General features: G+C 36.1%; 1 protein-coding gene across 3 annotated transcripts; it reads left to right on the forward strand.

The window, feature by feature from the left end:
- Positions 1-5,688: 5,688 nt before the first annotated feature.
- Positions 5,689-7,733, forward strand: LOC117784731. Of its 3 annotated transcripts, none has more exons than XM_034622541.1 (2): positions 5,689-5,808; positions 7,346-7,733. In XM_034622541.1, the coding sequence occupies exon 2, from the start codon at positions 7,355-7,357 to the stop codon at positions 7,685-7,687; it is 333 nt and encodes a 110-aa protein (XP_034478432.1). In that variant the 5' UTR covers positions 5,689-5,808; positions 7,346-7,354; the 3' UTR covers positions 7,688-7,733. The 3 variants fall into 3 exon arrangements, with proteins under 3 accessions (XP_034478432.1, XP_034478430.1, XP_034478431.1); XM_034622539.1 differs by lacking the exon at positions 7,346-7,733 and adding an exon at positions 5,919-6,422 and having other exon boundaries at positions 5,696-5,808; XM_034622540.1 differs by lacking the exon at positions 5,689-5,808 and adding an exon at positions 7,134-7,227.
- Positions 7,734-11,913: the final 4,180 nt, after the last annotated feature.

Raw genomic sequence — 11,913 nt, forward strand, 5'->3', positions numbered from 1 at the left:
CTGCCTTATGCCAAACCCAAACCAACTGTGGCGCGCTCGTCATCGTCATCGCATCGCAGTCTCAGTCGGTGTCATTCTCCGGCGCCATGTTGGCCAAATCCCAGCTAGACTCAGACCAGGTTCTCGTCTCTGTGTGTGTGCGTGTGTGTGTGTTGAGGTCGCGTGCTGTGCTCGTGATGGCAGTCGCCAAAATGGCGTTGCGTGCTGCCACAAAATGTTTGTTAAAAATTTCTGCGAGCTAACTAAATAAAATTCGAGTAATACATGTATATATACTATATAACATATATACTCGTACTACGAAACGTGGAACGAGTCGACGTATTAGCAAACACACATAGAAAATTTGTATGCGTCACAGTTAGAGACAAATCCAGTGACAGCGAACAAAGTCATTTGGTGCTAAACAAAAATCATAAAAAGATTTATGGCGCTTTCAAGGCAACAGAATCGGAGACAACATGGAGTCGAAGACGGGAATGACATCGACATCAAGGCATAAAAGTCGAACCAAGCGCCAAAACTGCGTGCGAAAAGTGCTTTTGTGTTTCGTTTGTTTGTTTGTTTGTTTGTGAAAAACAGGCAAAGTTGATAACTAAAATGGCATTAAGGAAATGGATAAAGTTCAGCAGTAAATGGCCATAAATCGAATGGATCGAATGGACTGCAAAGCAGTTGAGGTGATGACTGCTGATAGTTAATGAGGCGTGTGTGTCTTAGTCATGGAATGACATTGAAACTCTGCACAGAAACGCACAACATTAGCTCCAATGTGACCTGTCAATCAAACAAATTGTCACATATATTCATAGCAAAAAATACAAATTATTTTATATATTATTGTAGCTTAGAATAAATTATAAACAACGCTATTTATATTTTTATTTTATATGTTAAATACTGAATTTCAAATCTTATAGGAACTTCTGCTTAGCTACCATTTAAAATAAAGTTATAAATTAAATTTTTAAATTAACAAATAAATTATATAATATGTCTCAGCTATGTTGTGTAAAAATTTATATGTTAAATACTGAATTTCAAATCTTATGGGAACTTCTGCTTAGCTACCATTTAAAATGAAGCTATAAATTAAGATTTTAAATTAACAAATAAATTATATAATTTGTCTCAGCTATGTTGTGTAAAAATTTCATCCTCCTAGTTCTTATGGTTTGGGCTGTGTAATGATCAGTCAGTGAATAATTGAGTCAGGACAAAGAGACAATATATATATAGATACCATATTAAATTTAAAACTGATAAGTTGAGAAAATTTAAGCTCTGGTTCTCAGCCTTTGTGTCAGGTGGCAGAAGCTAGTTGCATGCCTTGCTGCACCTGTACATTTTGATAGATGCTTCGATTTCAGAAAAAAATCTGAAATCGTGTAACTTGCCACTGTTGGCCCTATTCTGCAATTTTCCAGTCCGTCTGTGGTGTGAAAGGTCAGTGTGAAAAATATGTCAAAATGCCAGTCAAATCGAAATGCTTCACAACGCATCGATTGGCATCGAGGGTGTCAGCCTGTTGCCTGGGAACATGCCACAAATCCATCATCACGCTGCCAGCAGCTGTAGACATTCTTTTGGCTTTTGGGTTTTGGTCTTTGGATGTCGGCTTTGGTTTTGATTGTCGAGTAAGCAAATTTATTGGTTGCCTGCTAATTAAACTCGCCTCCAGAGCGGTAGCAACTCAATAAATTAAACGCACGTTGGCCAAAAGTTCATAAATTAAGACTATGGCGCCTGCAGTTGCCTTTCGCTAATTGTTGTTGTTGTTGTTGTTGTTGCAACAGCAGCAGCCAACAACAAAAGCAAACAAAAACAATTATGAGCTCAAAAAAATAGAAACAAGAATACAAAAGAAAGACCCAAAATCGAAGCTCAGCTATAAAGATACTCTGTACAAACATTAATGAATTATGTATTTAAGAATTTAAAAATAATTTTAAATATCTGTAGCAAATTGATCTATTGATCATACATGTTTTCATATACTGTTTTAGATAAATGTCTTCATACTTTCCCTTTTCACTAAGCCTGTTTCTATTTCTAATTTTCCCGCACAGGGTAGACCCTAAAAAGGGAGGCATTGAGCATAATTTACCACGCCGGAAGTCGCCACGGATGCCGAGAGTTAAATGCGGCGGCTGTTCCAACAATCTCTACCCGTGCCACGCCCCGTCTCGGCTATCCTCATTTTGTAGCGCCCATAAGTAGGCTATAGTAAACGTAAAGTTGCACTTTGTTATTGTCTGCTTGCTGGGCGCATTGTTTGCTGTTTTCCTTTTATTTTTATTTTTTTTTGTTTACTTTTTTGTTGAGGCCTGGCACAAAATTTTATTGTTACACAAAGTTTCCAATTGCACACAATGAAAATAGGCAGAGAGTGTGAAGGGAAGATGCAGTGAGAGAGAGAGAGTGAAAAGTCCTCTGTTGGTTCTGCCACTGCCAAAAAGTTTACGCCCACTGGCCACGCCTTGTGCAACGCCTCAAAAGTTTCGGGCGCACAATTGCAAATGCATTAAAACAATGAAATTTTGCTATATTGAGCATGGATTGCGTTCCACTAGTATCCCGTTTTCTTTTGTGTCCCTTAAATCTGTTTGGCGTTTCCAGCGACTCGCAAGTGGCATGTGGCATGGTCTACAGGAGCCACTGGAAGCTAGAAATATGACGTTATTTACTAGTGATCGTCAGCTGATCGACTCAAAGATTTGGGATACCCAAATTGGCTAAAGTTTGTGGTAGTATTTGTAATTTTTCTATATGTATTTAAATGATATGACAGCAGTGAAGTGTTGGCATATTTGAGAATAAGATAGATCTGATTGGGATTTTAATAGAGTAAATACCTATATTTATCTATGCCTTTAGAATTTTTTATTAAAATCAAGGGATTTGATTACCAGTTCAACGATTAAAATACGCTGCCAGTTGACAACAGTTGTAAGAGAATCTAAAGCTGGAAACAACTTGAACAGCATCAGCTCAGTGGCCCAAAAAGAAAACACAACCACCAGCTACCGCCTACAGGGTACACATATTGTGGTCATATGCAAATCCGAAAACCGGCAATGTAAGGGAGCAGTAGCAGCTTCTTTTACAGCGAAGTTGAAGCAGCAGGAGGAGTAGGAGAAAAAGCTAAAGCGGATGAGGGTTGCGGGTTTCGGGTTTCGGATTTCATATGTATGCGCATGAAATTAACACCATGCAGCGTGTGGCATGTGTGAGCGTACTCCTAGATGCAGATGCAGATACAGATACAGATGGGTAGACAGTGAGTAAGACAGAGAGGGAAGGAATGGATAGACAGCTAGTCGAAATGCAAATGCAAATTGCATTTGTTTGCGTTGTGTCATTTGTCGCTTGGTTGCTCTGAGGATGCGTAACTCCAGCTAGAGATCTCGTACATTCAAATGCGACAACTTGTTACAAAATTCATAAACTTATGAAATATACATCACACCGAGTCAGATTCACAACCACACCAACACTCAAACTTTGACTCAGACTCAGTCTCATACACAGACAATTTGCCATGCAGCTCATTTTATTGACTCAGATGCCAAATGTGAGAGTAGTTCTTAAATGAATTTGCAGCTTAAGATAATTTATATTTTATTGAAGGTCACTCAGTAGGCTAAATCAGACTAATGACAATTGGCCTACTTGGATATTTTTAAAATTCAAATGGACAATGGTATCAGTTTAATAGATTTCGAGTAATTTCCACGGAAGGACTATTTTTAAAAATAACAAAAAATTGCAGCTCAGTTGTTGAGAACTAAAATATAAAAAGAAATATAGTTATGTTTGAAAGTTAAATATAGAAATCAAACATATATTGTGTGTCTACTCCATAGTACTTAATATAAATACAAATTTAAATTGATCTTAGTGAGCCGAGCATTTGAAAATGAGTACCTTAGGAACTCAACCTTAAACTTTCCTCATTCGTTTCCTACTGCTCGGACGAGAAACAACATTAAAATTTAACATATAAAATTTATTTAATAATACTTTGGTAATTTAAATGTTTTTTAATTTTACAATTTTGTTTTCTTTTTGTTCTAATATCCCGTTTAGTATTTAGTATTCCATAGAATTCAAAAATGGGCGATGAAGCAGCAGCAACCCCATCACCAGCACCCCCAAAGACCACCACTTCGGGTGCCCATGCGGTCCTCCATGCCAACGCTTGGCTAACTGCAGCCGCCGTTGCCGCCTATTCGACCCGTGCCTTGTGGTTGAAGATGAGGAAGTTGTTGGGCGCAGACAGGTCTGCGAAGAATGAAGACTGTGCGGAACCCGAGGAGATGCCAAATTCCATGAAAACAGTTACTGATGTTTTGGATGAAGTGGAATGTGAATTTGAGGCACCACATCCACCTGGACTTATTCAAACACAGGCCGTTAACATAAATCCTATTTAGCTAATGCAACGCACACACACACAGGAAGACAATTTCACACTTACACACACGATAATTGTATGTTAACCAGACACGGAAGACATTAACCAAGAAGAGTCGGAGGACGTTGGAATTCTTGCGACTTTAGGGGGGTCGCAAGACATTTGAAACGCTATATCATACACATTCCTTTGCTGTTGCCTAGTTTAAATGTTTGTAGTTTGTGCTATGATGACAAGTGAGGTGCATAACATCATCAAAATTGATCGAAATTAAAAATTGTATAAAAAATAAATATCTAGTTTTTATTTTTACATCGCAGAGCTGACTTATAGGCTATTTCCACCACCACTCACATTTGGCACATTTGCTCACATTTGAATGTGTCAGATTTTTGGCTATCCACGACCAAATGTGAAACTGTTAAGGCAATTTCTATTCACTCGATTTAATTAAGCAGTTCGATTTCTGAGCGAAAATTATAAAATGCTGAAAAAATTACATTTTCATTTTTATTTTGCAATTATAATTTTGTGCCAAAACAGCTGGTTAAAGTGATAATTGCATTTATTTCACGAGCTTATCGATAAACATCGCATGCTCGATAAAAAAAAAAATGCTGAAATTAGCCGGGGCGAATGGCAAAAAATCTTCACATTCATTATGAATGAGCCGAAATGATAATTCGTCGTGAAAATGGCGTCGAATGAGCCAAATGTGCTGTCGTGGAAAAAGGCTATTATTCTATGACAGCTATACGATGTATTCTATCAACATTTGGTTCAGATAAGACGCGAGCAAATCTACAAATATTTGATATGATTGACCGCTTGTTTCATTGATATAGTTGCCCAATTTGAACCAAATTTGGAAAGGATGTATAAGACCAAATGAAATGCATATTCTGTCAGATTATTTGTGATATCTTAAAAATCAACGATTTTTATACTAAAACTTGACTTTCGACTTTCCGATCGTTCCTATGGCATCTATATAATAAAGTGGACCGACTTAAGCCAAATTTGATCAAAATCGGTTTTCTGGTCCGCGATGAGAAGCATTAAAAGGTGAGATTTTCGACCGATCGTTCCTATGGCAGCTATATAATATAGTTGAGCGATTTGAACCATTTTCGCGGGAAGGGATCGGTATATACTTAATGAGGTCTTCACCGCCTGCTTAAATTTCAACATTTTTACATCAAAAAATTTTGATATTTGAATAAAAAAAATTCATCTTAGCATGCGGCGGTCGAAAAAAAGTGTGACCTATGGGTTTGCTCTACAAATATTTTCATTATCAACCAGCACTTCAGTCTGAAAGCAACACAAGAAATTTATCAAGTTTATTAAACAATTTAAAAAAAGTTTTCAAATTTATTATACTATTCTAAGTAAGTAAATATTCTTGGCAAAAATATGCAATTAATATAATAATATAATATATTTTACAATTTCTGAAAAAATGAAGACTACAAGAATATTAATAACTTTCCTTCCATAGTATTCAAGAATGGGCGAAGAAGGAGCAGCAACCCCATCACCAGCACCACCAAAGACAACCACATCAGGTGCCCAGGCACTCTTCCAGACCAATGCTTGGCTAACTGCAGCTGCAGTTGCCGTCTATACCACTAAGGCTTTGTGGGTAAAGCTCCGAGAGATGGGATTTGGAAAGGAAAAGAAGGAAGACAATAAGGAGGGTGCCAATACAGATTCCAATACTGAACACGCTAATGCAAATCTAGTTGATGACTCGTTTCCAGAGGATCTGGATCAGGAAATCGATCAGCCGCAGTCCAAATTGCACTCGCAGTTGCAACTGAATAATGTTGAAGTATCCTAGGTCCAGCATGGGTAACAAGATGAGGACACCGTTTGATGAATTGCATTTTGCAAAAAATGCCAAATTTTTTTTGTTTTCAAAATTTTAATTTATTGGTTTCTGCTACGGTTTCATGTGATTTTTGTCTCATATGAATAAAAAGTAAATAATGGCGCAACAAAATTATTGCCCTTTTTCACTGTGGTTATTAATTAGCAATCGATAAGTAACTAACTGTTAAGGAGGTAAAATAAATGCTATATTTAGTTTTTAATTTGGATTGCCAATAAATACTCTTGTTTAACTATTTATATGATGCGTATATTAAAAATGGGTATTGCTGGGGAGAAAATGTATGTGATACAAAGAAGTCGTTTGCTAGCCTTATTAGTAAATACGGATCATGATCGGAAAGCCGACAATTAAAGTTGACCCCCAAGGCTGTAAACCATATTTCCGCTTCAATTGAAAGAATGGGAATTAAACTTATCAGAAATGTTACTTTGCAGAGTTCTACGTGTTTGGTTGAGATATTTCTAGAATAGAAAAAAAATGATGTATAAGAAACCTTAATTTTCGATCGACATGTGACATATTTACTGCCTGCAGCAAAAAAACGGGCCTGAACCAATCTTCTTCGAGATAGCTCCAAAACTGATAGATAAATATAATTTACGATGCCTTTTTGACAAAATTATAATACCGCGTCTACAAGGGTATAAATAAAAGTCTACAGCAAAATAAATTTAAGGTTATCTTAAATCTGTTACAGTGTATTTCGTATTTTTTAATTTAATGGAGTAGGCAACTAAAGACAAGTCAGTCTGTGACTATGACGGAAAGTGCTAAGCCAGTTGCGTCTGTTTTTTTAATTATTCGAAACGAATTTTTATTGTGTAATTTCTTGACCAAAGATTTTCATTCTCATTCAGAACTCCGATCTGAAAGTAACACTAAAAATTTTAACAAATTTATTCTACTATTATAAGTAAGTATACAATTTCTGAACAAATTTGAAACAATTAAAATTAAAAAAAAAAAACAAAAAAAAAGGAAAAAATCTTTGAATTGTGTCTCGTTTGCTTTAAATAAATTTTCTTCCATAGTATTCAACAATGGGCGAAGAAGGAGCAGCAACCCCATCACCAGCACCCCCAAAGACAACCACATCAGGTGCCCAGGCACTCTTCCAGACCAATGCTTGGCTAACTGCAGCCGCAGTTGCCGTCTATACCACTAAGGCTTTGTGGGTGAAGCTACGAGAGTTGGGATTTGGAAAGGAAAAGAGTGCCGATGCCAATGCCGATAAGATGGGTGATCGAGATGCTCAGAATAATTCAATTGATCAAATTATGTCGGAAGATTCCCTGGATTTAAAGCAGGAAACCGGCCAAATGCAGCTCCAATCTCAATCGCAGCTTCCGTCGATGGACCTTGACGTTTTCTAGGCCATTAAAAGGGAACAGGATGAGGACACAGCCAAATATTGTTAAATTTTCCTTAGCACGGTTTGCTAATTATTTTTCTTTCAAAATTTGTACTTAATTCATTTTTCATGTGGTACAAAAATAAATACATTGGGGTCAACAAAAAGAAACTGTGCAATTTGTGTAATGAAGACTCTTCTAACAGCACGTACTCATGCTCGAGTACTTGTTTTTACATAATCTCTGTTTAATATATTTACCATCAATAATTTGTTTACAGCGAAGAAGCCGGCAAAGAGAAAAGCAAACGAAAAACGCGTCAAATGAATGTACAAAAGCAATATCACAAGGTATGTTTAAGATGTCAGATGAAGACATGACTGAATCTGTTAACAGAGAAGACTAACCAAATGGTGTGTGTGGTATGGCTGATGATAATGACAAGGCAAATAGGAATACGCTAAGAGTTTGTGGCCCGGTTGGGCTCTGTTGCAAATCTGTAAATATATGTTGAGCGTTGACTCGATGGCCGGACAAACATAAATATTATTTCCCATTGCATTTTCATTGATTTGTAACACATTTGGCAACCGGTTGACACCTCATCAATTTCAGCTCTCGGCTCGGCTTAGCCTCAGCAAAGCAAAGCCGAAAGCACCATCAATCAATCAAATTCGCAAACGCACGGTGCGTCATTATGTCACGGCAGTGTGGCAAAAACGCCACAAAATCGCAGCCAACGGCAATGGAAAATGGGAAATTGGAGCACATGCAACGAGCCGGTTACAATGTTTGTTTCCATTTCATTCCATTCCCGTTACCCGTTTCCCGTTACAGTTCCCACAACTCTTGTGCCGTCTCTCGGTTGCGTGTTTGTCAATCTTTTCAGTTCTACGGAGAGAAGTAGAAAGCTAATGAATGCAGCTGTCAATTAGTCATGTGCGATGGTCTGTCAACATTCGATCGATTTGCATTTAAAGTGAATACATAAACTGTATTGAAAAACATCCAAAATTCACAGCCTACTAATCGAATATATACAATTAAAAATTTATTTGTCAGTTTTTGTATTAAAAATACATTTTTTGTTGACATATTTTGTTGTAGAAAAAATATAGAAATTATTTAAAGGGAAGATATCAATTAATCGGTGAGCCAAGATGTCTGACGACGGTGGATTGATCGCAATGACCGAAGCAATTCCAAATTCAAGCATCATTTCAGTTTCTCTTGACGTATGTCTGATTGCACCTACTATAATTCTAGGTTTGTGGCAGACGCTGTGTGTGATGAAGAAGATGATAGTTTCGAAAATTTAGACATGTTGCATTTGCTACTTTTCTATTTACACAAAAAAACTTTGATGAATATATAAATTTTTAAGAGTAAATAAAATGAACTTTTTGTGTCTGTATTTTATAGCGATTAATAATTTAACAGGTTATTTTTAGATTTTATAGCCTTATAAATGGTAGCGCAACTAAGTGCTAAAAGATTTGCAGAAGGCTTTTTTTATTACTGACAATTATCAATCTGTTTTATAATATGCAATACAATTTTAATTCAATATTTCGCACTTTTTAATTACAGCTAAAAATGGCACAGTTATCGCTGCCTTCTTACATTTACTGACTGAGTGGTAATTGTTGTTGCTTTTCCTATTACTTGCTTTTCTTTTTGCTGTCGTTGTTGTTGCTGTTGCTGCTGCTGTTGCGGTTGTTGTACCCGGTGTAATTATGCTACCAACGATTTCATAACACGCCGCAAACGTGTTGACGCTGAACGCTCTAAAAACCAAAGCTCCAGCGAATCAACAACAAATTTTTTGCTATATTTCTTTTTTTTTCCAGCTTTTTCAATTTTTGTGTTTTAATTTTCGCTTTATACCCTATTATTTGTGCGTTATTTGTAATTACAGCAGAAATTGCAAAAGCTGTAAACCTAATTTTAATACATTGTTCAATGATAAAATAAAATAAATATTATATAAAATAAATATTTTAAATTATCATACATTGGTTTTATTCTTAATCAATTAATAATGTATATTAAAAAATTATATTTATTAATCTATGTATTTAATTTCAACTAATTATAATTACAGGAGAAATGGCAAAAGCTGAGAACCTAATTTTAATACATTTTTCGATGATAAAATAAAATAAATATTATATACAATAAATATTTTAAACTATCATACATTGGTATTATTCTTAATCAATTGATAATGTATATTAATAAATAATATGCATTTATCTATGTATGCAATTTTTAACTAACTATAATCAACTATAAAATTTTAAACTAAAATAAAATAAAATGAAATATTTTAATAGCACAGTTAACATTTAAAATTAGATACTAGACATACCTACTGAAATTAACAATATTCTAGTTTGTATTAATAATATTCTTAAATATTAAATTAAATACTTTATTACAGGGTATAACGCAGTGTAATTCAAGTTTTTTTATAAGTTTTTATGCAGTCAGATCAATTTCCTTGACGTCTTTTCCTCAACTTTTCCATTTTATTTTTTTTCATTTTGATTTAATATTGCTTTCGTTACAATCTGCCACACATACACGCACACACACAGACACACACACTCTAAAACACACACTTACACACATAATAAACGCGCTTTTGGCATAATTACTGGAGCCTGTGGCAGCAGCACAATCAATAATTATGATGTCAGTCTGGCTGTTGTTGTTGCTATTGCCAGTGCACTTGCTGTTATCGTCATCGACAGCCTCGATAATGTGCAGTTAAAACTGGGCGAGGCCAGGCCCCGAATAACGCTTTCAGACATCGACTTCGACATCGACTTCCACTTCGACGTTGACGTCGACGTCGACTTCGACTTCGGTCTCATGTAATATTTGCCCGCAATTATTGCGAGACGCCAGAGTCAATTTTGTTGTTGCGGTTGCATGTTGCAAAATGCGCATTTCGCTTTCGCTTTCAGTGGCAGCCAGAGCTAAGCCAGTTAGGCATTACTTTTCTTCATGCGGATCGCATTTAATTGTGAGTCATTTGTAGCGACATCGACCGCAGCGGATGCAATTCACATGAAATGCCTGTGGATATGGTCATATATAGGAGATCGGGGAAATGGGGGAATATACACATACATTTTGGGGGTAAGCAAACACTGTCGATCTGGTTGTCACGCCTCAAATGTGTAGCTACAACAATTTGTCGTTGTCTGTTGTTATCTGCATTTTTCGACAGGCGTTTGACCATATTATTCCCCATTCTATGACTACATTTGGCAAGAGCATTTTATGGCCATCGATTAAGTTGGGAGACACTGAAAACTAGTTTCAGCTTCAAATCGCATTGATTTAGGCACAAACAGTTAACAAATGTCGCATACAGATTACATAAGTTAATCCAAACTTAATACTATTAACTATTCGAACGGAAAACTAAAGAAGTAAATGTATTTTATAAAAACAAATTAATACGTTTAAAGCACAAATGTTAATATAATTTTATATTAATAAGCTTAAAGAACAAAGCAGCCCCACGACATATTTTGTATTATTAATATGCGCAGTGTATGAAAAGTTTTTCGTTTAAAGTTTTAATAATACGGAAATGCACACACACACACACAAGCGCAATCTCATGTCACCCTGTGCCATCATTTGAGCTACAAGCAGAAAACAAATGAGCAAAGGATTAAAAAAGTTGGTCTCTTTCTGCCATCCTTTTTAAACTTCTTGGCTTCTGAATTCAATTTAAATTTAATTACTTCAAAATTTGCAACTTTTGACACACATTTTGTGGGCTAATGAGCCAAGACTTGTGCCAGCCAAGACGTTGTCAATAAGCTTGGCAATCTGTCAGTCACTCAGTCAGTGCTTTGTTCATGATATTATTTTGTATTTAGCATAATTTATGCGCACTGTCTGCAACTTATGTAAATGTATTTATTACAGTGTATGAGTCGATGGCATTTCCTCAAATGGCCCAAGGCGCATTGTCGCCGCCTTTAATCAGATCAGCATTATTAGCATTGAGAGCAACAACAATAACAAAAACAACTAGAGGATATAAATCCTTTTTCCCCATCAAGCATCAAGTCATAAAGCACGTTTTAGACCCTCTCCTGTTCTCAACTCCCGCTCCAATTCAATCCTTCACTCAACCCAGTGGCAATTGCCTTTGAGCTGATGTTTGAATCAGTTTCATTGGCTGTTACGAGTAGTTTCCCCCCTCTTTTCCATATTCTCAT

Source organism: Drosophila innubila (assembly GCF_004354385.1).
Source record: "Drosophila innubila isolate TH190305 chromosome 2R unlocalized genomic scaffold, UK_Dinn_1.0 1_C_2R, whole genome shotgun sequence".
In the NCBI taxonomy this organism is placed as follows: Eukaryota; Metazoa; Arthropoda; class Insecta; order Diptera; family Drosophilidae; genus Drosophila; species Drosophila innubila.

Bases quoted from the DNA above. Each gene is read 5' to 3' on its own strand.
- LOC117784731 (XM_034622541.1), top strand. From the start codon at position 7,355: ATGGGCGAAGAAGGAGCAGCAACCCCATCACCAGCACCCCCAAAGACA.